The sequence below is a fragment of the Prosopis cineraria genome, unplaced genomic scaffold (assembly GCF_029017545.1).
Source record: "Prosopis cineraria cultivar Desert tree isolate PC_DT_omini unplaced genomic scaffold, ASM2901754v1 PC4, whole genome shotgun sequence".
Taxonomy (NCBI): Eukaryota; Viridiplantae; Streptophyta; class Magnoliopsida; order Fabales; family Fabaceae; genus Prosopis; species Prosopis cineraria.
This window is the reverse complement of record NW_026555335.1, coordinates 7,197,563-7,217,556: the sequence shown is the minus strand read 5'-3', so window position 1 is coordinate 7,217,556 and position 19,994 is coordinate 7,197,563. Positions and strand designations below refer to the sequence as shown.

The window sequence follows — 19,994 nt, the reverse complement described above, 5'->3', positions numbered from 1 at the left end:
AAGCCTATATCCACCACGAGAGCATCATCAGACACGCCTAAACAAAACCCTTCAATCAGCATCTCTAGTATGGCATCTTCTAGGCCCTCAAAACAACTTTCAAAGCGCGAAATGGACAATTGTAGGTATAAGGGATATGCTATTGGTGTGGCGAAAAATAAAGTAGTGCGCATTGTTGCCAAGATTTGTAGGTCTTCTACCTAATTTTTGAAGACAAAGCAAAAGTATTTGAAGATGCTCAAGAAGGGATGGCTCCAGAAGAAATCTAATTTTAGATATATGTTTAATTTTCCATATTTGAACTAATCCTTGAGGACAAAGATATCTTTTAAGGGGGATAATATCGATACATGGGAATTAGGAATAGTAAGGGAATTAGGGATAAAAGGGTAGTTTGGGTATTTGGATGTATTCTCTATAAATAGGGACAATGGGGTTTTTGAAAATGAAAATGAATCAGTCTCTTTCTCTCTACCTTCCGTCTGCCTCTCCTCTCTCTCTATTATCTCTTCTTCCTCTATCAATATCTCCACAACTTCATCCTGTCAAGACTTCGTTTGAAATTGGACAAGTCAATGACACAGTTTAAATTGCAGGCTTTAAAAAGCCTGATTGAGCATAGTTATATTTCTAAATGAATAGCATATCCCATAGGAGCGAATTCAGTAATAGCCATGCAATACAGTTGACCACATAAATATAACAAGGATTGGACTCTTGGCTCACTTTTAGGTTTTTGATATATCTTGAACCAATTTATTTTAAAAGCTTAACTTCTAGGGAAAGGCTTGGGAAAGTCCGTATCAATAATCTACAACAAATAGAGTTCCAAAGTAACAGCACAGACTCTCCAACCTTTGTTCTATCAGAAGTCATGTTCAATAATGCAGAAAGCTTGCAGTAAGATCCATCTGAACTGAAAGCCTTGACATTGATACGCTCCTAGCAAAAATCATGTTTCAAGAAACATCATTATGAAATGAACTTGAGAAATTCCAATGAATTATAGTAAAAAAAAAAAAAAGAATGAGAAATGAGTATATATGAAACACCAATATAAAGATGGTTATCATATATTACATCCATTTATGTCACCTTGTTTTCCAGCTCAAGGAGAGAAATCCCAGGGCTGTACACTTCAGAATGTTGCATGGCAACTGCAATACCCACCCGGGGTGACAGGCAAGCGTCTTTTTGAGATTGGAAGACTGCAAGTCCACTTCGAACAGCATAATCTTGTGGTGAAAGCATGCTAGGAAATGGACTGTTGTCTTCAATAGCTTCAAGTACCTGAAGATTTCTCCTTGAAATAGAATGCTTTTTATCCATTGAACTTAAAGGATTTTTCAAGGCCGTTTTGGCAGACTTGACTGCTCTAGAGAGTAAAACAGAATCCACATCTGTATTTTCCACTGGTTCCACTTCCACCACACGATATGCCAAAGCCAGAGATGATTCGTTGACAATCCAATAAGGAACAAAAAGCCTTAAAGTTTTTGGGGCAGCACTTGTCGCACCCATATCATATTCAATGCTCACACGCAATTTCCTGTGAATATGATGATTAGGGAGTTGATAGATGCTAAAAGAGAGATTATACTTCAGCCAAAGCTACAGTACATCATATAAATTTCCGCCTAGATAAAATCAATTGGTTATAAGCATCAGCAATAGAAACTGAACTAAGAAACAGCATGAATTCATTCTCCAGACCAAAAACTATCCATTTGCGCATGGTATCACATCACACTCCTCTGTGAATAAGCTCATAGGGTTCATTCTTCAGAATTGTTCAAGAACAATCTAAAGAAAGAAGATAATATGTTATTTTAGAAAGATATTCAGTACAGCGAAAATGCAACAAATCACTTGAAGATAACTTGATTCAACATTTCTTTTCTCTCTCCCTCCCTCCCCTCCCTCCCTCCCTCCCCATTTTCAAATTCATTCACAAACCTTCCACTTTGCTGGTGAATCATCCAGAATGATGTGACATGATTCGTAAAAGAAGGATCCAGCACAAGCACAGGGTCCTGAATCAAGCAGTAAGAGAGAATCAGCAATAGATACAAACACAATAAACTTGTGTATATATATATATCTATATTTCTTAAACATATGATTTAAGGACATGCAATCAAGACAGAGTCATCACCTTTTCCATAAGCCAACCGCCCTGCACAGACAAAGTAAGATACAAGGGTTTCTGAATATCTGCTGAATAGATATGTGCACTTTGGCGAGAAGATATGACACCACGATGCCGCTGGATGAAATTTCCTTCCTTTGGTTTTTCCCACAATGTAAACTCAGCAGGACTTGGAAGCCGGTTTTCCAACTTCATAGGAGAATTGATGGATATTTTCCAGTCATATATTGGTGCATTTAGTTCAGTATTAAGAACTGAAGCATCTGTTCCTACACTAAGCCAAAATAACATATTTCCACTACGAGGAGAACAGCACAGAAGTACATCCTTCTTTTCAAGCTGATTTAGTTTCAAGGAGCAGTTGGGCGTCCAAGAATTCTGTTTAGAACTTTCATCTAATAGGAACTGGTCTTTGCCATACATAGAACTTGAAGCAACAGCTACTACATGGCCCCATGAATATGAAAACTTTGGATCATCTGATCTAGGTTGAACTTGTAAACATTCATCAGAGTCTTTGGATGTGCTTTTCCAACGCAAAACAGAAGCAGCACCAGGATCCACGATAGTGGCTTCACTCTGCATGGAATCTATTCCTTGTTCAGAGAGATTTTGTCTTGAACGAATCCATCGCCTTCTACGCACAACATCAGAGGCTCTTTTTGCTGGAAACTTTGAAGTAGGAGGCCACCATTTTAAGGATACAAGGTCAGGACCATATCCCCAGCCATCATTATCAACAAACTGATTTTTATCTATGGTCCATCCTGACATCCATTTCCACCCTGGAGGAAGTGGCGGTTCAAAGAAGTCCTTCAAAATGACATGAATGAAAAAATATTACAAACATAATAATGGTAGACATAGAAACTCAAATCAAGTGGCTTAAAATTTTGAATAAACATACAACCTTTGATGAGTAAGAGAAGTCCCTAGTACTCCAGTGGCCAACATTTTCAAGGTGAGTTGGCCATTTGTTACCCCAACCAGATGTAAGGTGATAATACTGGTTCTGAAATACCTCTTCAACAGCACTACTATCACCGCTAACTCCATGTGAGAAATCAGTTCTAAGACTCAAAGATGAATGGCATGTAGAAATGTTCAATCTCACATCTGAATCATTCACTACTGTAACAAGACTACGGAAAATTGCATGTTTCTTGCCATTTTTCATGACAACCTCCATTGCAAAGAACTCATTTTCTAAGGATTTAGGAACCACAGAAAGTGGAAGCAATGACCGAACACTTTTCCATTCACCATCTGGGCCAAGCCCAACCCAAAATCCTGTATCTCCATCAGCATCACCGTCACTCTTCACATCTTTTTGAAGATTTGCAATTGTATTTCTTTCAACATAAGATGTTGAAACTAGGAGGCTTCCGTTCTGCATGCCTTCAACTTTGTTTTGTTGAACCTAAACAGTGAACAATTAATAAGAACAAAATTCTATCCATGTAGAGGACAAACACCATAAAAATGATGTGAACTACAGTAACTGACCATTCTCTTAAGTGGATATGACATTACATTCTGCACATCAGATGGATGATGAACCATTTTCATAGAAGTGGCCTTCTTTAAAATATTGGCATCAGGTCCAACAGGAAAAGACATGGAACTCACAACATCACCTGCATGATGAGATAATAGAATTATAAAAATTAATAAAAGAATGTCTTCTAGAATAAATAAAAAATAATATAAAAGAGACACTAAATAGCAAAACTAACGTTAAAAAGCTGCTAAATAATATATGTAATAAAGCATGTCCTTTTACTCTCTTCTTATTCATGAAAAATGTTCTCCAACAAAAACTCATGAAACCAACAAGACCCCTATCTAGATTGCTGTCCAGAAATGATGGAACAGAATTAGCAATATTTCTGAATCAGTTGAATAATGAGCTTCATTAGATTTTTCAAGAGGCATATATCTATTTTACTTGATGCATTAATGAACTCTTCATTTTCAAGCAAGAAAGGAAAAAAATTCAGCTGCTTAGTTCAAACAAAGACAAATAAATAGAAGATATTTGACTGTTCCCTTGTAAACATTTATTGCAATAAGCTTTAAGTAGAAATGAGGAAGCTGGAAGAAAGCAGATTGATCAATGAGAAACCACATCCACGGGTCTTCAACTAGGATTAAAAATAGTGCTGCTCTAGAGAGTGGCCAAGATTTACCTTTTCCAGCTTTAGCAGCCAGATTTGTGATCTCTATTTCCATTTTAGCAGGGGCCTGGACCAAGATAATTAGTCAATGAAATGTCATGCGCAGCAAACTCCACAGAGATGTAACAAATGCTTACATGAACAGTAACTCAAACAATAAATTTAAACTTGCTATTGAAAATTTGAATTTTAGGAATTCCTGGGAAAAACATTTTCCTTATGAATTATTAATAAACAAGTATCATAATAGCTATTTTTGCAAGAAATTCTTACATCAAGGGCTTGTTTGTTTAAGCTTAAAGAATAACTGATTTTCATATAGTTTTGGAGATTTTATGAAAAGTGATTTATTGCATAGAGATTTTATGAAAAGTGATTTATTGCATAGAGATTTTAGTCATTTTCAAAATTTATGATACCTCCATGTATCTCTATATTTTATGAACATTTCTCATATGTCACAGTTGAATATTTTCAAAAGCAACTTAAAGTAGTTTATCAAAATAATCAAAAATATACTTTTTCAGATTTTGATTATTTTTAAAAGCTTAAACATTGTAACATTTCTCAAAAATAATTTTTTAGGAAAAAACTGATCTTTTCATGAGGAAAGCTCAAACAAGCAAACCCCAAATGTGGAGAGCACAGCCTTTGCCGAAGATTATCTTTGAAGTTTCTTTTAGTTAACAAATATAAAAAAGTGATAATTTCATGCTCAAACATCCCATCCAATACCTTTCGAGGAACTTCAAATATAAACATTTCATTCCACTTTACTGTGCCTTCCTCTTGATCATCAATTCTTGAAACTATAGGTTTCACACATTTCGTTCTTGCACTCTGGGGAAACAACTTTTGTTGCTCAGTTGCTTGACTGTCCACAACAAGGCGAAGAGCACAGAAGAAGTTATGACTGTTACCATCATCAATGAGAGGTAAACCCTAACAAAATTTGAACAAATTGATTTCAGATTTCCAGGTGAGGGGAATTGAGATTAAAATACTTGATAAATTATTTCAATGCTTATCACCTTGGCTTCAAGTATCTTAACAGCAATATAACAACGTGCTTCTCTAGATTCATCTGAAACATTTAACCTATCTGAAAACCTTGGCGGTGGAATCCACACAGAAGCACAATCACCATGATGTAGCTTGTCAACCATATCTACATCTTGCTCAACTTTTTTGACATAGATGTCAAGTCCAAGTTTATTTTCTACTACAACAGTCTGTAAATCATCCTCATCCAGTGCAGAAAAAGTTGGATCATCCCCATTTCTTTGCAGACTACGGACCTCCTGCACAACCAATGGGCTTGTAAGGCTTTACACATGCATAAAATTCATAGGTTACAAGATAATAGGTCACAAGTATTTGACCTCTTTTAGCTTAGATGCTTTCTGTTCAAGCTCTAACTGTCTTCTCCATGAAAGAATGCTTCCCACAAAGGATTCAAGGTTTGCTGCACTAACATTCACATTCAGAATATTGGTAGCAGCAATGCGAATTCTCTTTGCAAGTCCAGATGGCAAGTTTACATTTGAGTGATAAGTTTCAAACCTAAACAAGTTTGAAAGAGAACATTTAACTGGTTCCGTATTAACAAAAGGATAGTTCCAAATTAACATGAGAAAGAGGAACCAGACGATTACTACAGATTTATAAGTTTAGACTCATAAAACAACAACAACAATAATCATAGTTTACTTGAATATTCCATCAATGGTTCCACAAGTGGCTCCCATGCCTCTAATTGTGCATTAAAGGTCGATGCAGCAATTGAAGAAATCAGTACTGCATTCATGGATTCTAGGCGACCATGTGTTGCAAGCTTTAAATTTGTAATGGTTGTGTCAAATAGAGGTGTCATCTGAAATAAGAGTCCAATTTTTCAATAGTATCACAAAAACTGAGAAAAAAAGAGCACTGTTTACAGGTTAGGCATAGGATACGTACTGCCATTCCATTTATGCTGTCCAAAATTGTCAGAGACAAGAATCGTAGCCTCAGCTCAGCAGTTATGTTTTCTTGAGTCTTGGGCTTCACTGGGTCACCAATTATATAGGCCAATCGGTTTGATGGTTTTTTGAGATCAGATCGAGCTAGAAAGGTGCATGCCTGTAGAGAAAGTAGAAAGCAAAACCTTTTTATTCCCTGTTCTTTTGATAAAATGTAACAAAAGCATAACATGAACTCTCAGAGCATGTAAATCAGATCAAGATGCACCTAGCCACTAGGGGGGAAATTTCTTTGGATAACAAAAATGAAACCCCTTATCTCTATTTAAACTTACAAAACAGTAAATCCTGAATTTTTTTAGTGATTTTAGTGCAGTGCAAGCTAAGATTAACCTGGTTTTCTACTTTCCAAATGCTCCAGCAATGGGGTGCCTTTGAACTTGAAGATCTTGAAATTGGCACCTCATGAATATTTGCTTGGCTGACAAGATCCATCCTTGGGCAGCAAAACAGATCCGCACATGGTGCTTCATCTTTCTTTGAGACAACACATCCAAAAGAAACATAACCAGGAGGAGCTGTAGGGTACCAGAAGAAGATTTCCTCAATTCCCTTCCCCACAATATGGGCAACTTTAGTAAACTGAACAGGTTTTGCAGAGATATCAGGATCGTCGTTTTTGAATATTATTCCTAGAGCAGGAGGTTCAAGGCTGAAAGGAGTGAAAAATGATAAGATATTAATGCCAGCAAAAAATTGAACTAGGTAGACACCATTATGTCATCAAACAAGCCTTGTAAGATAACGAGGTCTCACCCTCAGTGATGCAATCACCCAAGACAGCATAACCAAGATGTGCAACAGGTCGCCATATTGAAACTGCATGACGCAGGTCACTACCTTTGTCCCACCAGATTCTCTCAAAGTTAGGTGAAGACATATAATTGGTTGCTTTTGATATGGATCTCAAAATATCCCATCCAGACGTATTTGCACTTTGGCATGCTTGCTGATTTTCACTGTCACCAGAACTAAAATCTGACATTGGATCTAATGGAGTAGGCTGAGCTCGATTTGAGTTCCAGAGGAGCAGATGACTTAGGTCATAACATCTATCTTTGGGAGGACATTGAATTGAAGAATGAGCTAAAAAGGACCCAATAACATTATCAAGACGCCAGATTTTGAAACCAGAGGTAAAGTGGGCTGGAGAACTAAATAAGCAATCTGAATACGAAGTTGATGTTATGAGATCAGAACGCAGGCAGTGAACAACATGATTGGGTGGCGGTTGATCCCCTAAATGTGCTACACAACCTAGGGCTGTGTATCCTGGGGGTGCAATAGGCATCCAGAGAGAGCATTCACTGCTAGCATCAGTGTAGCCCTCATCTCCTCCAAGGCCTTGATTGCTCATGAATGAACCAATAAGAAGAAAACGAACAGGCTTTCTTACTCTGCCGTATGCATTACTCACGGCCATAACTGCCTGTGAAGGAGGAACTGGCCTGAGAAGATATTACAACAGAAATTAATTAACACACGAAATAATGTATGAACTATTGAACAAAAACAGCGATGTATTGTTAGCTATCAAGTAGGAGATGAACCAGTCTTGAAAAATAATAGAAAAAGATAATAACTTTTTACCTAAGAAATTCATCTAGAAAATAAAAATAAAAGAAACATCACAATGAAGCCTAAAGTATCTTGTAATATTGTAGCTTTAAAAATACAAAACACCAACTGTTAAGATTAATAAGGAAAAACACGAGGACTTCATCTTTAAAATGTTCTAATGATTTACTAGTATAGCATGTTTAAGTTCAGTATTGGGAAAAAATGTTTCCTAGTTGATTCTCTGTTGGTCAGTCATCCAAATGGAATGAAATGGCCCTTCAAAAAAATAGCTACTGAGGTGGGAGAACTTCAAATGTGTGATTTAAGCACCTCATACTACCTTAATTTCCATCAATTACACCCCCAGGGGGTGTGAAAGAGTCAACATCTCAACAGCTATCCTGTGTCATTTCACTGGGTAACATCTCTGTTGACTTCCTCACTAATCAGAATCCTCATTCGAAACAAACCTCTGCATTTAATCCTTCACAAACCACTGACCACCAACTGACATACCAATTGATAGGCACCGAAGTGCCCAAAAGCTAACTAAATAGGTGAGAGAATTGACCAACTTAAAAACCCACAGACAATCCTAACTACTCAATGTGGAAGCTAAACATCCCATACTATCTTAGTCTCCATCATTCTCTTTCCCAAAATCCAAGAAAAATCTACTGGCTTCCCCTGTTCCAATGAAACACTAATGGGCAGGTATAGGGCCTAGATCACAATTTTCACCGCTGCCACAGATGGATTTATAGTTCTTCATGTGTATTTATTAGTTTTCGGTCTCTTTAACTTATCAAATGTTTAGTTCCTCTTTGCAAGTCCAAGGATTACGGTCATGAACAGTTTGTATTTTGTACAAGCTACTGATTTTAATCATTTTATTGGAATCAGTAGAAGGTCTGTTGTCACCTAAAGCCTCTTTACTATTTCACCATGGAAATGCCAGTAACCAGAGTTTAAGTTGTCCCCTTAAATATTTTTTATCCTGATGCAACTTTAGCACCAATTCAGATAAAACAATTGAAACCAAGGTTGTTAAAGGCGAAAGGCGCACTTAAGGCGCAAAGCTTGTAAAACGCCTTAGGCGCAAGGCGCTAGAAAGGCGTGTGCTCAAATGAAGCGAGGTGCTACCATGTGTTGTAGTCTCTTGGTGTTGCTGCTCTATTCTAAACTTCCAAGGGATTATAATGGGTTCTCTTTTATAACCTAATCAGTATAAGTTGGGATTAAAATTTTCTTGAAATTTTCCAAGGCTCACAATAATTTCACTATCATGTTTAAAATTTCAATCAAAGATTATTTCTTGTAATAAATTTAAATCTTTTCTATTATGTAATTGTCTTCTCTTATTTTGAAATTAAATATTCCATATTTGTTTTTATATCATTTAACTTTTCATATTTTATATCATATTTTAATGGGTTATGTATTAAAATATGAGCAAACTCATTGTCTTCTACAATATGTTACTCCATAGAAGTCAAGTGAAGTAGTCGGTGCTGTCCTTATCTTCTCTTCTTCCATACGCTGTCAGCATCATCCTCGTCAATTCCAATCGGTCGTTGTCTTTTCTTCGATAGGCAAACCCAGCCAGTCGTCCTCTTCACTTCTTCAATACCCAGTCCCAGTCGGTCGTCTTCATCTCTCCTTCAATGCCCAGTAGTCAATTATCATCTGCCCATCTTTTGTTCCCCTATTCTTCAACCTACTTAAACTAGGCACCCTCAGGCGTGCGCCTTTTGCTCATGCAAGGCGCACAAGGCGCTCTCAGGCGCGCGCCTAACTAACCCCATCGCCTCTCTTCACTTGAGAGGCGATGGCCAAGTTCAGCGCCTCGCCCAGGCGCCTTAGGCGCTGAGGCGAGCGCCTTTTACAACACTGATTGAAACAAAGATCAACAGCAATGAAGACCCTACAATAATAGGACAAGATGGCAGATACCTTGATGTCACACAATCTCCTAATACAACATAATTTGTTGGAGCTTGAGGCCTCCAAAACGTAATATTGTTTCCTGCAAAATGTAGAAGACGAAATAGATAGTTATGGATCAAGAACTTGTTCTTGGCTACATGGAACATGGTATCTATGACTAAAACTGAATGCATAACAAAGAAATGCCGTCAGGTTGTTGAACATAAATGAGAGAGAACCTTTTTGAGAAACCCAAATTCGATCAAAGTTGGTACATGGAACCAAGGGAGTTGCATTTCCAAAGTTAAGTGCTGCAGATGCCTGACTTTGCAAATTGAGTATAAGAGAAATTGCACTAAGTGAAAGATGGAGACATATGTCTGTCGATACTAATGAAATATTTGTTTTGTCCTTCACAGAAGTGTATCCCCCTGAAACATCCACTGGATCCAGAATGATAAGACCAGAACCAGCCTCAACAGTAAAATCCTTCACAAGGGCTCTTATCCAAGTATCCTTTTCTTTGGAGGCATAGCTGCTCATATTAAAACAAGAAAGTCAAATCAAAAGCTGATTTACATATTTTTTCCATTTAATAAAAAGGGAAATAAAAGAAAGAGTTAGTCAAGATTGACTGGATATATACTATGCATATAGGAATAATGTATATGGGTATCACAAGACGGTGCCCATGTCAATCTGTTTTAAGAAAAGTACTGAATCAGATAACCCATATGTGTGGAAGTAAGGTTTGTCATTGCCAATACATTACAAAATTAAGTTGACAAGCACCGTAGAGGGAAGGACCAAGAGTCCTCCTTTCTCCATGATAGGACAAATTCAGTAACACAATGTGCAAAAGGTCAGACAGATGATGTTCAAAACGGATTTGCAGATCTTGAGGTCCTGAAAATATTTCAGAATAAAAATATTTTATGTAATTAATTCTTTTATGGTGAATGCATTATAATAGATGAATAAATGTTCCCAGATAAGGGGATTATAAAGAATAAAAAAATTTAATCATTGTTTGGTTACATCCAAATTATCATGTAGGTTGATATCTTGGATTAGCACTATCATCTCGATAAAATTTTTCCACATCTATGTCTGATTTTAACAAACCAAATATGGAACCTAAAATCAAGAAATTTAGCTATATCTCACTTGTGTATATATAGCAGAATTCAGATTGACTTATACACTCAGAAAACTACATTGCACCTTCAATTTCTTGGTAGTTTAATTGTTACAAAATGTTGATAACTTTCATAATTTGTAACCTTATGGGAACCATTCCAAATTCATTTTCAATTGAAGATAAGAGTATAGGTATAGGTGTGTTCATGCCATGATTGAAGCATACAAGTAGCTTCAAGAAAAATCAGTGTGGGAATATTGTGTTAATTTGTTAATAATTAGCATTTATTAGTATTATTCATTAGGCTTTATTATTATTTATTAGGTTTTATCTCTCTTGATGTATATATATGGAACCAGTTTGCACATCAAATTATATGAATGAGAAATACTATTCTCTCCAAAATTCCACATAGTATCAGAGCTATGCCAACAGAATTTCATAAATAATTTTTTAGGGTTCCAGGTTATGGATCGCATCTTGCATCCTGTACAGTTCCTTAGGGTGTTCATACGAGTACTGCAGGAGGCATTGTTGACCTTCACCACCAATCCCATAAGGAACCAAAGGTAGTTCTTGAAGCCGATGCACCAAGGACAGATCCATCCAGTGAACCAGATGATTCAGAACAAGGAACTGAATCTGCTGATCTTGATCTACCTATTGCTCTACGAAAACAACATCGATCTTGTACTTGACATCCAATTCAGAAGCACATATCCTATAAGGCTCTTTCTCCTAGTTACCGGGCCTTCATCATTAATTTGGATAAATTGTTATTCCTAACAACATCCAAGAGGCATTTGGAATACCAGAATGGAGAAATGCAGTTATGGTAGAAATGAGAACTTTGGACAAAAATGGAACATGAGAAATTATTGAAAGACCTAGAGGTAAGAAATTGGTTAGTTGCAAGTGGGTCTTTACCCCAAAGTATAAGGCTAATAGCACACTCGACAAGTTAAAGGCACGATTAGTGAGGGGTTTCACCCAGACATATAGTATAAACTACAAAGAGATGTTTGTGCTTGTGGCAAAACTAAACACTATCAAAATTCTATTGTCAATAGCGGCCAACCTTGAATGGCCACTTCATCAACTAGATATCAAGAATGCCTTTTTAAATGGAGAATTGAAGAAAGAAGTCTACATGACTCTAACTCTGGGGTTTGATAGAGGCAGAAGTGACAAAGTATGCTGGCTAAAGAATTCCTTTTATAGCTTGAAACAGTCACCTAGAGCGTGATTTGATGTATTCTCAAAGGTTTTGAGGTTAGAAGGCTATAAACAAGGATTATTAGATTATACAATGTTTGTTAAGGCTGAGGGAGCCAAGAAGTGCATCTTCATTGTGTATATAGATGATATAATTCTTATAGGAGATCATGTTGAGAAGATAGCAAGGATAAAGACTGTATTTGGTAATGAATTTAAAGTCCAAAATCTTGGGAACTTGAAATATTTTCTCAGAATGGAAGTTGCAAGGTCAAAACGAGGCATATATGTATCTCAGAGGAAGTATATACTTAATCTTCTAAAGGAAACTATCATGTTAGGTTGTACCCCAAAGGAAACTCCTATTGTGGTCTCAAGAAAGAAGTAGTTTGAGAAAAATAGCAAGGAGGAGTCAAAAGGAGAAGACAACTTTGATGATAATGATGTTGAAGAAGAAGAAGCCGAGCAAAAAAGGAGAAATCATTAATAAAGATAGATATCCGAGACTGGTTGGGAAGCTGATTTATCTATCCCATATAAGGCCAAATGTTGCTTTTGCTATCAGTGTAGCGAGTTAATACATGTGTGATCTAAGAAAGAAACACCTAAAAACTGTACACAGGATTCTTAGATACCTTAAAGGTACACCTGGTAAGGGATTGCCATTTAAGAAGAATGATCAGAGGACAATTAAGATCTATACAGATGCAGATTTTAAAGGGGGGCTATGGAGATAGGAGATCCACCTATACCTATGGCTCGCTTGTGCGGCGAAACTTAGTGAATTGGAAAAGTCAAAGGCAGATAGTTATATCCAGAAGTAGTGCTGAATTAGAATTGAGAGCATTAGCTTAAGGAATTACAGAAGAAGTATGGATAAAAAGGGTCATCGAAGAAATACAAGTCAGAATTGATTCATCAATGAAGTTGTATTGTGATAATAAGGCTGCCAAGAGCATCACATTCAATCCTATCCAGCATGAGAGATCTAAACATGTTGAAGTGAATAGACACTTTATCAAAGAAAAACTAGAGGAAGGTAGCATATGCTTGACATTACCTACAAAATTACAAGCTGCGAATGTGCTGACCAAGGGACTACCTAAGCCTGCTTTTGAGAGTTGTATAAATAAATTGGACATAATTAGCATTTGTGATCCAACTTGAGAGGGAGTGTGGGAATATTACATTATTATTGTTAATAATTAGCATTTATTAGTATTATTCATTAGGCTTTATTATTATTTATTAGGTTTTATCTCTCACGATATATATATACAGAACCCCTTTGTGCATCAAAATATATGAGAAATGCTATTCTCTCCAATATTCCATAATCAGTCTACACTCTACCTGGAAAATATAACCCATAAATTACACAAGTTTGAAAATGTTCAGATTTCAGAAACAATTATATGCATCTATTAATATAAAAAGCAAACATAACTACATGTACAGATAATAGCAGAAGAAATGACAGCACTTACATGAAGCTGAAGTCCAACTTAGCACGAATAAGCTTCTCCCCATATGAAGAATCATCCAGAAATGATTTAGTACCATCATAGAATGTGAACTCGGGAGATACAACCTTAACAAAGGCCAATAGCCATAAGTGAAAACACCAAATAAGACCACAAAAATCCGTGAAATCCTGCTCTAAAAGAAGCTGGATGGTAAGTGATACTAGCAAAGATTATAGTCCAGCAAGTATTTGTAGTTCTGCTATTCGATCAAAAGAGCAGAAGCATATCAAGCACAACAGAAATCTTCAGTAAATCCAAGAAAAGCCAATAAGATATAATTGGCGCTTCTTTAATTTAGGCTTGCACGGTCAATGAAAAAGGGCATTTGTTTTCTTTTCTTTTCTTTTCTTTTTTTTTCAGAAACATTAGTTAGATTCAGTAACAGGTTAGTCTCAATTTTGAGCATGGCCAGGTCGTTTTTCTGAAATCCCTGATTTCTCTATAGTAATAATTCATATTTATGTATTTGACTTGTTTCCATTTTCTTGTTTTTAAAAACAAAAACTAAGAACAGTTTCAGAAATCAATTAAATGCAAATACTGTACCAAATATTTTTTTTTGTTTTTATTTTAAAAAATAGAAAATAGTTTAAAAAATGAAAATCAAACATGCCATCTGTTTTTTCAGTTTTATGCAGCTATGCACTGCTTCGTATTAGCTGTTCTTTTTTAAAACCTGCATGCCTGCATCAGACTTTGTAATGATTTTTCCCCATGATTTCTTAATAATTGTTTAAGGTGGTTCAGACATGTGCAAAGAAAGAGAGTGCAGGAACTCAATGAAGTGATTGCACAAAATCCATTGGTAAACGATATATCTAAAGGGTTGTTTGATAGAGCACAATAGCATCATGTGATCTATATAACCAACCCCATTTAGTGGTACAAGGCTTGCTGATGTTCTTGTTTATTTTCCTGCTATTTCTTCTACTATCTCAGGAATAGAGGGCTGACTTGTGGCTAACTCTTCCATCTTTATTTGTTAAGGAAGCATGGTATAGAATTCCAAAACAATAACTTTGACGCTTTCAATGTTCTAGGGTTCCATTGCAGAAAATCTGAGGGTGAAGTTGCCAGTCTCAAAAATCTCACTTTGTGATGTGAAACAGGAAGGGAGAAAGGGGGTGAAAGAGAAGAGATGGGAGGGAGGGAGGGGAGATATAAACGAACTGAGGGAGAGTTAGAAGAAACAAAGGGAGGGAGGGAGGGAGCGAGAGAGAACCAAAATTCAATTCATCCAAGAGTCTCACAATTGATGAGAATTTAAGGCCATTAACAGAGCCCTAGGCATAACTATTTAAAATAATAGAATCTAATCTAAATCTAATAAATCCTAAAAGATAAGACAAAATAACTAAATCCTAGACTGGATAAGATAATCTTAGGCATCTTATAATTCAAATAAAAAACGCATCCTAATCGTCCTAGGATAAAATTAGATAATCCAATCATCCATAATTCCTTATTCCATCACTTAGGGTAGGTTTTGAAAGCTAATACACAAGCCGCATGTCAGATAACGGCGTCAAAGTAATAGTTATTTATGAGAGCAAATGTAAAGAGTCTTCCCAAGAGTTCAGGCATGCGCAGTTTATTTATCTCACTTCCCTCTCCAACACATTCAAGGTCAGACATCTGAAAATTACAGTATCAACTGAACTTTTGAGTGCACCAAACATCCATGCAACCAAACTAACTGAGTCAAATAAACTTGAATAGAATGGTATGCATCTTGAAACACTTCTGTCAGCTCGTCCACTCCAATATATATAAGGGACTTGCAGAAAGGTGGCCATATATCATCAAACAAATATGCCAGGCTACCAGCCAAGGTTTGTAATATCTGGAAATGGTTTTATAGGCCTGAATAATATTTGGTTACGCAATGGAGCATAAACACAAAGGTGATATTTGGTATGAGAATATTCTAATTTCCCAAGTACACGGAAATTTATTTGTGAAAGCTTTGAATGTTACATCCATAAGAAAAATCATCATGTCTAATTTATTTACAACATATGCAATTCATATTAAATGACTCATATTTGTGACAAAGTTCCAAACATCATATAAGCAAATTTCTTGAATTTGGGAAATCAAAATTTCATGAACCAGGCAACACAAAAAGCAAACCAGTTAAGGTAAACACAAGCTGCATGTTAACTCTTAAAAAACTGAAAGATCACTTACCTGGGTTTCAAAGGTGAAACTTTGTATTTCATTTGAGTCGCTTTGAGAATATGTAGAACTCAAGCCCTCCGTTAATTGATGATCTTGGTCTATGCTCTTGTCACCAGATAAGGAATTGTCCAGAAACACTATATCGACACCATCATCAACGGACAGAGAGTAGCTGCTATCATTACTCAGGTATGTATACTTCTTTAAAAGAAAACCATTCTGAAAAATCAATAAGAAATAAACATGTCAGTTTCTACTTGTAGAAAAAATTAAAACAATATTTTTCACTTCCCATGCAACAAATGTTATCATTGTGTGATCTAATAAGGCAAAAAAACAATGCAATGAAACCAAATGAATGGAAGCCAAGAAAACAACTATATTCCATAAAAAGGTGGCAGGAAATAAAGGTCTGATAAACTATAGAGCAATGAAACCATAGGAAGAGGGTGAAGATGAGGACTTTAAGTAGTTTGGAAGAGGTCCTAGGCTCAAAACTCCAAATTTTGGTCAAAAAAAACAAAAAAACTCTCCGAAGTAAAATGATAAAGGGAACCAAGCATCAGTTTTTAAAAGGGATAACAGGCATTACATGAGAAATTCAAGCAATTCAACTGAAGTTACAACTCTTACATAGACTCAGATAAAGAATGTCTGAAGGAACTTGATAGAACCCAACTCTAAAATTAAATGCAAAACAACAGAAAGCTATAAAATAAGCAATTAATGAGGGAAATGCTGAGTTTGCTATTAATGACTGAATAACCAAATCAGTGTTACAAAATGACTTTCACTGATTCTGAACAAAACCCTATTCCCTAATCAGTACTAAGAATACAAGAACAAATGCTGAATCAGCCCCTTGCTGGTGTTCGAGAGACCAGGACTCTCCTCGCTTTTGTCTCCACTCTAAAACATTCTCAATGAGTCCCTCCAAAACAAAGTAAAATATTAAAGCAACCCAAAAGTAATTCTAGCGTCTAAGCTGAGTCTATAGCCACTCTACAAGCATCATTACTTACTCCCCATTATCAGGACCCTCATTACAATAACCTTGAACTGCTGGACCTTTCCTCTCTAACCCTTGTCTCCCCCTCAATTTCCTCTCATATGTTTTGATAAATTTTCCAGCCCTGTCAGAACTATACCTTAAATTCCCAAATAATTTCCCCTGAATCTTACACTATAGTCACATCACAAATTAATCAAAAAAGTATAGTGCTCTCACACCCCATTACTATAGCACAAATATTGGCCTATAAGCATCATAACCCTCCAAATATAGCAAGATTGCCAAGAAAATTTGCCCTCCTTCCTAGGAAAGCCTTTAAAATAAACACAGAAATTTGTCCAACCTACCTCAATAACCCCATTCGTCCTAAGAAGCACCAAAAAGCTTATGACAAAGTGCCCAAGCAACTTGACAGGGCAGAAACAGATGCTTATTTGTCTTTGTCAACAAGAGACTACGGAATTCTCACTTCTATTGCATTTAGAATGTGGCAATTACATGAGTATTTATGGACACGGGGGGTTATTTAAGGTAAAGTTACTAAGGGCATAACAGATTAATGAAATAACTAAAATATAAATAATTTACAATTCTAACATTTCTAACACTTCCCGTCCACCTAGTAAGTGGATATCATGTGAAAGACGAGACAAGGTAATTCTCTGGTAAACACATTCCAAGTTAGTCACCAAAAGAAACATGGCAATGAATGCCGTAAAAGAAAAGGATTGTGTTCCAATTGCAATGAAGGCTACATGCAATATGAAAAATGCCCAGTGACAGATGAAAATCACGATTGTAAAGGCAAAATAACAGTGGAGGTCATTAAAGGTGAAAAAGTAGTATCTTAATAGCAATGAAGGCTACTGGCGGAAATTGAAGATGTACTCAATGCATGGAACAGTTCAGGGTTTAATTAAATTTATTTTGCATTTTAGTTCTCGTTTTATTTAAAAAATAAGGTTTTCTTTCATTAAGGAAAAAAAAAAAGCAAGGTTTTCTTTCAAGTTACTCAAATCAAAAGAATTAAAAATTAACTAGACATTTTCTTTGTTGGGGTCAGAAATTCAAAAACAGACGAAGTACTTCGGCAGCTGTAAGGCTTTTCCAAGCTAAGGAAATAAATCATGAATTGAAAGAAGCATAGCGACTGAGCAGACACAACCCATCACAGAAATAGGTAAGAAAACTCCCTTAAAAAACGATGAGCAGAAACATACGAAGAAGCCTATAGCAAAATAAGATGAAGGAAGAAACTGGCAAATGAAAATTCTAGAATTCAGTTCCACGCAAATGCACCAAACATCAGCTAAAAGAACAAAGGTCCAAAGCACTCAAATCTTATAGTTCACCTCATCTGCTCCTCAAATTAGTTTTCAGTCCCTAATAAAAAGAGGAATATACAGATTCATTTTAAAACACAGTTATCTTAATATGAAGAGGTGGAGACATCCTTGCTTAATTGTCTGCTTCAATTTAAAAAAAAAAATAGCAGTACATATTTCATAACATACCAGCCATAGTAGGCAGACATTCCTACAACAAGGACATAACAAAACGTCAAAAAAGATGCATAAATGGACAATAGGAAAATTACTCGGTCAAATTATAATCCATCCCCAATTTACACCACCACAATATATTAGTTTATTCAAAAAGTTAGATTTCTTTTTCAGTAAATCAATCTCAATTCCATACTAGTCAAATACCACTTCAATGACACGTAAAGATATAAATAGTATAACCCTAGCATTGAAATCTTGTTCCTCAAAAGTCATGAATTATCCTCTGCTAACAATTTCTCAAATACATATCACCTAATTACAAATAAAATGGAAGCATGTTACCTCAATTTTTACATTAACAAACCGCAATCTCTTTCCACGTCCAATGAATATAATTGGTCGAAAATTTGTGCTCCGTAATTCCTTAGCATCTTTTTCAAAACTCAAACAGATACACTTTCCACAACCATCATATATATATTCATCAATGCCAACACAATCTGCCACTAACTGTTTAGATGGAGACAGGTGCACTACATCTTCTGTCTGCTTGTAGACAGGTTCCGTCAAAACTATCTTATTGTTTCGGCGGATGGGATCATTCTTCGGATCCATGTATTCTTCTCTTCCAGTTAATGCTCCCAAAGCAGGAACAAAAAATTCAGCCACAGCAAGAAGAAAATCAGGCACAACAAGAATCCGAGGTTGTTGCACACGAATCACAAATGATTGAGATGACGCACGCCATCTGTAATCCATCAAGAACATTGTCAAAATAGGCAAATCAATGTCGGTTCCAGCTTCATCGCCCATCCTCCCAGAACAAATTTTGTTAAAGGAAAAAGGAACTTTTCCGGGAACTACTTGTCTGGAAGCGTCAGTAGATGATCCAAGCATCAGACGCATTTCAGGTTTCGTGTGAGGCCGGACGTCTAGTACAGAAAATTTGGGAATTGTCACGTAGAGGTCTTTTTCAGACAAAGAAGTCATGCGATAAGAAGCCCAAAGACCTTCCAGCTGCAAAAGCAACACAGCAAATATCATTCAGAGTTATATGTTGTTAATATTAACTTCAGGGAAGCCTAATTTCAAGCTATAAAACATATTAGTACAATATATCGTGTAAAAACGGAGCATATAAAGCTATCAATGTCAAATTTCTCAAACTTACAGCAATATGAGCCAACGGTGATTCCTCATCTGTGCCATAACACAGCTCTACTAAGGCATGATTGACCACAACAGCAACAACTGTAATGGTCTGTGATAGTAAAAGCTGGCTATTTATGTTGACCTTATCAACCAGAAGTCTAATAGCATCCTTTGAAATGGAATTTCCACCACGAAAACTTGGAGGAAGCATTGGTTCTTCAGATAAATTCATGTATGTACAATCCAAAATCACTTTATATTCTTTTTCAGACAACACAACATGCAATAAATCCACCTGCTCAAGATATAATGCAATTCACATTAACACCAGAAGTAGGAACAAAATATAAAAAATTCCAAGCAGAAATAGAAGCTTTTGATATGCCAAAGATTGATAGTGGCAAAGGAGAAAGAGGGAGAAAGAGAAGA

At 36.2% G+C, this 19,994-nt stretch overlaps 1 protein-coding gene across 1 annotated transcript in view; it reads right to left on the bottom strand.

Annotated features, from left to right (window-relative positions):
• Positions 1–19,994, bottom strand: part of LOC129308780 (uncharacterized) — a 78,107-nt gene that overhangs the window by 10,796 nt on the left and 47,317 nt on the right. The window contains 20 exon segments of the mRNA XM_054950141.1: positions 856–942; positions 1,096–1,549; positions 1,957–2,033; positions 2,156–2,962; positions 3,060–3,569; positions 3,656–3,786; positions 4,339–4,393; positions 5,062–5,268; positions 5,358–5,627; positions 5,709–5,905; positions 6,052–6,199; positions 6,286–6,447; positions 6,681–6,999; positions 7,094–7,795; positions 9,861–9,933; positions 10,073–10,368; positions 13,677–13,780; positions 15,906–16,115; positions 18,756–19,430; positions 19,585–19,860. Of these exon segments, the coding sequence (XP_054806116.1) occupies positions 856–942; positions 1,096–1,549; positions 1,957–2,033; positions 2,156–2,962; positions 3,060–3,569; positions 3,656–3,786; positions 4,339–4,393; positions 5,062–5,268; positions 5,358–5,627; positions 5,709–5,905; positions 6,052–6,199; positions 6,286–6,447; positions 6,681–6,999; positions 7,094–7,795; positions 9,861–9,933; positions 10,073–10,368; positions 13,677–13,780; positions 15,906–16,115; positions 18,756–19,430; positions 19,585–19,860 (5,760 nt within the window).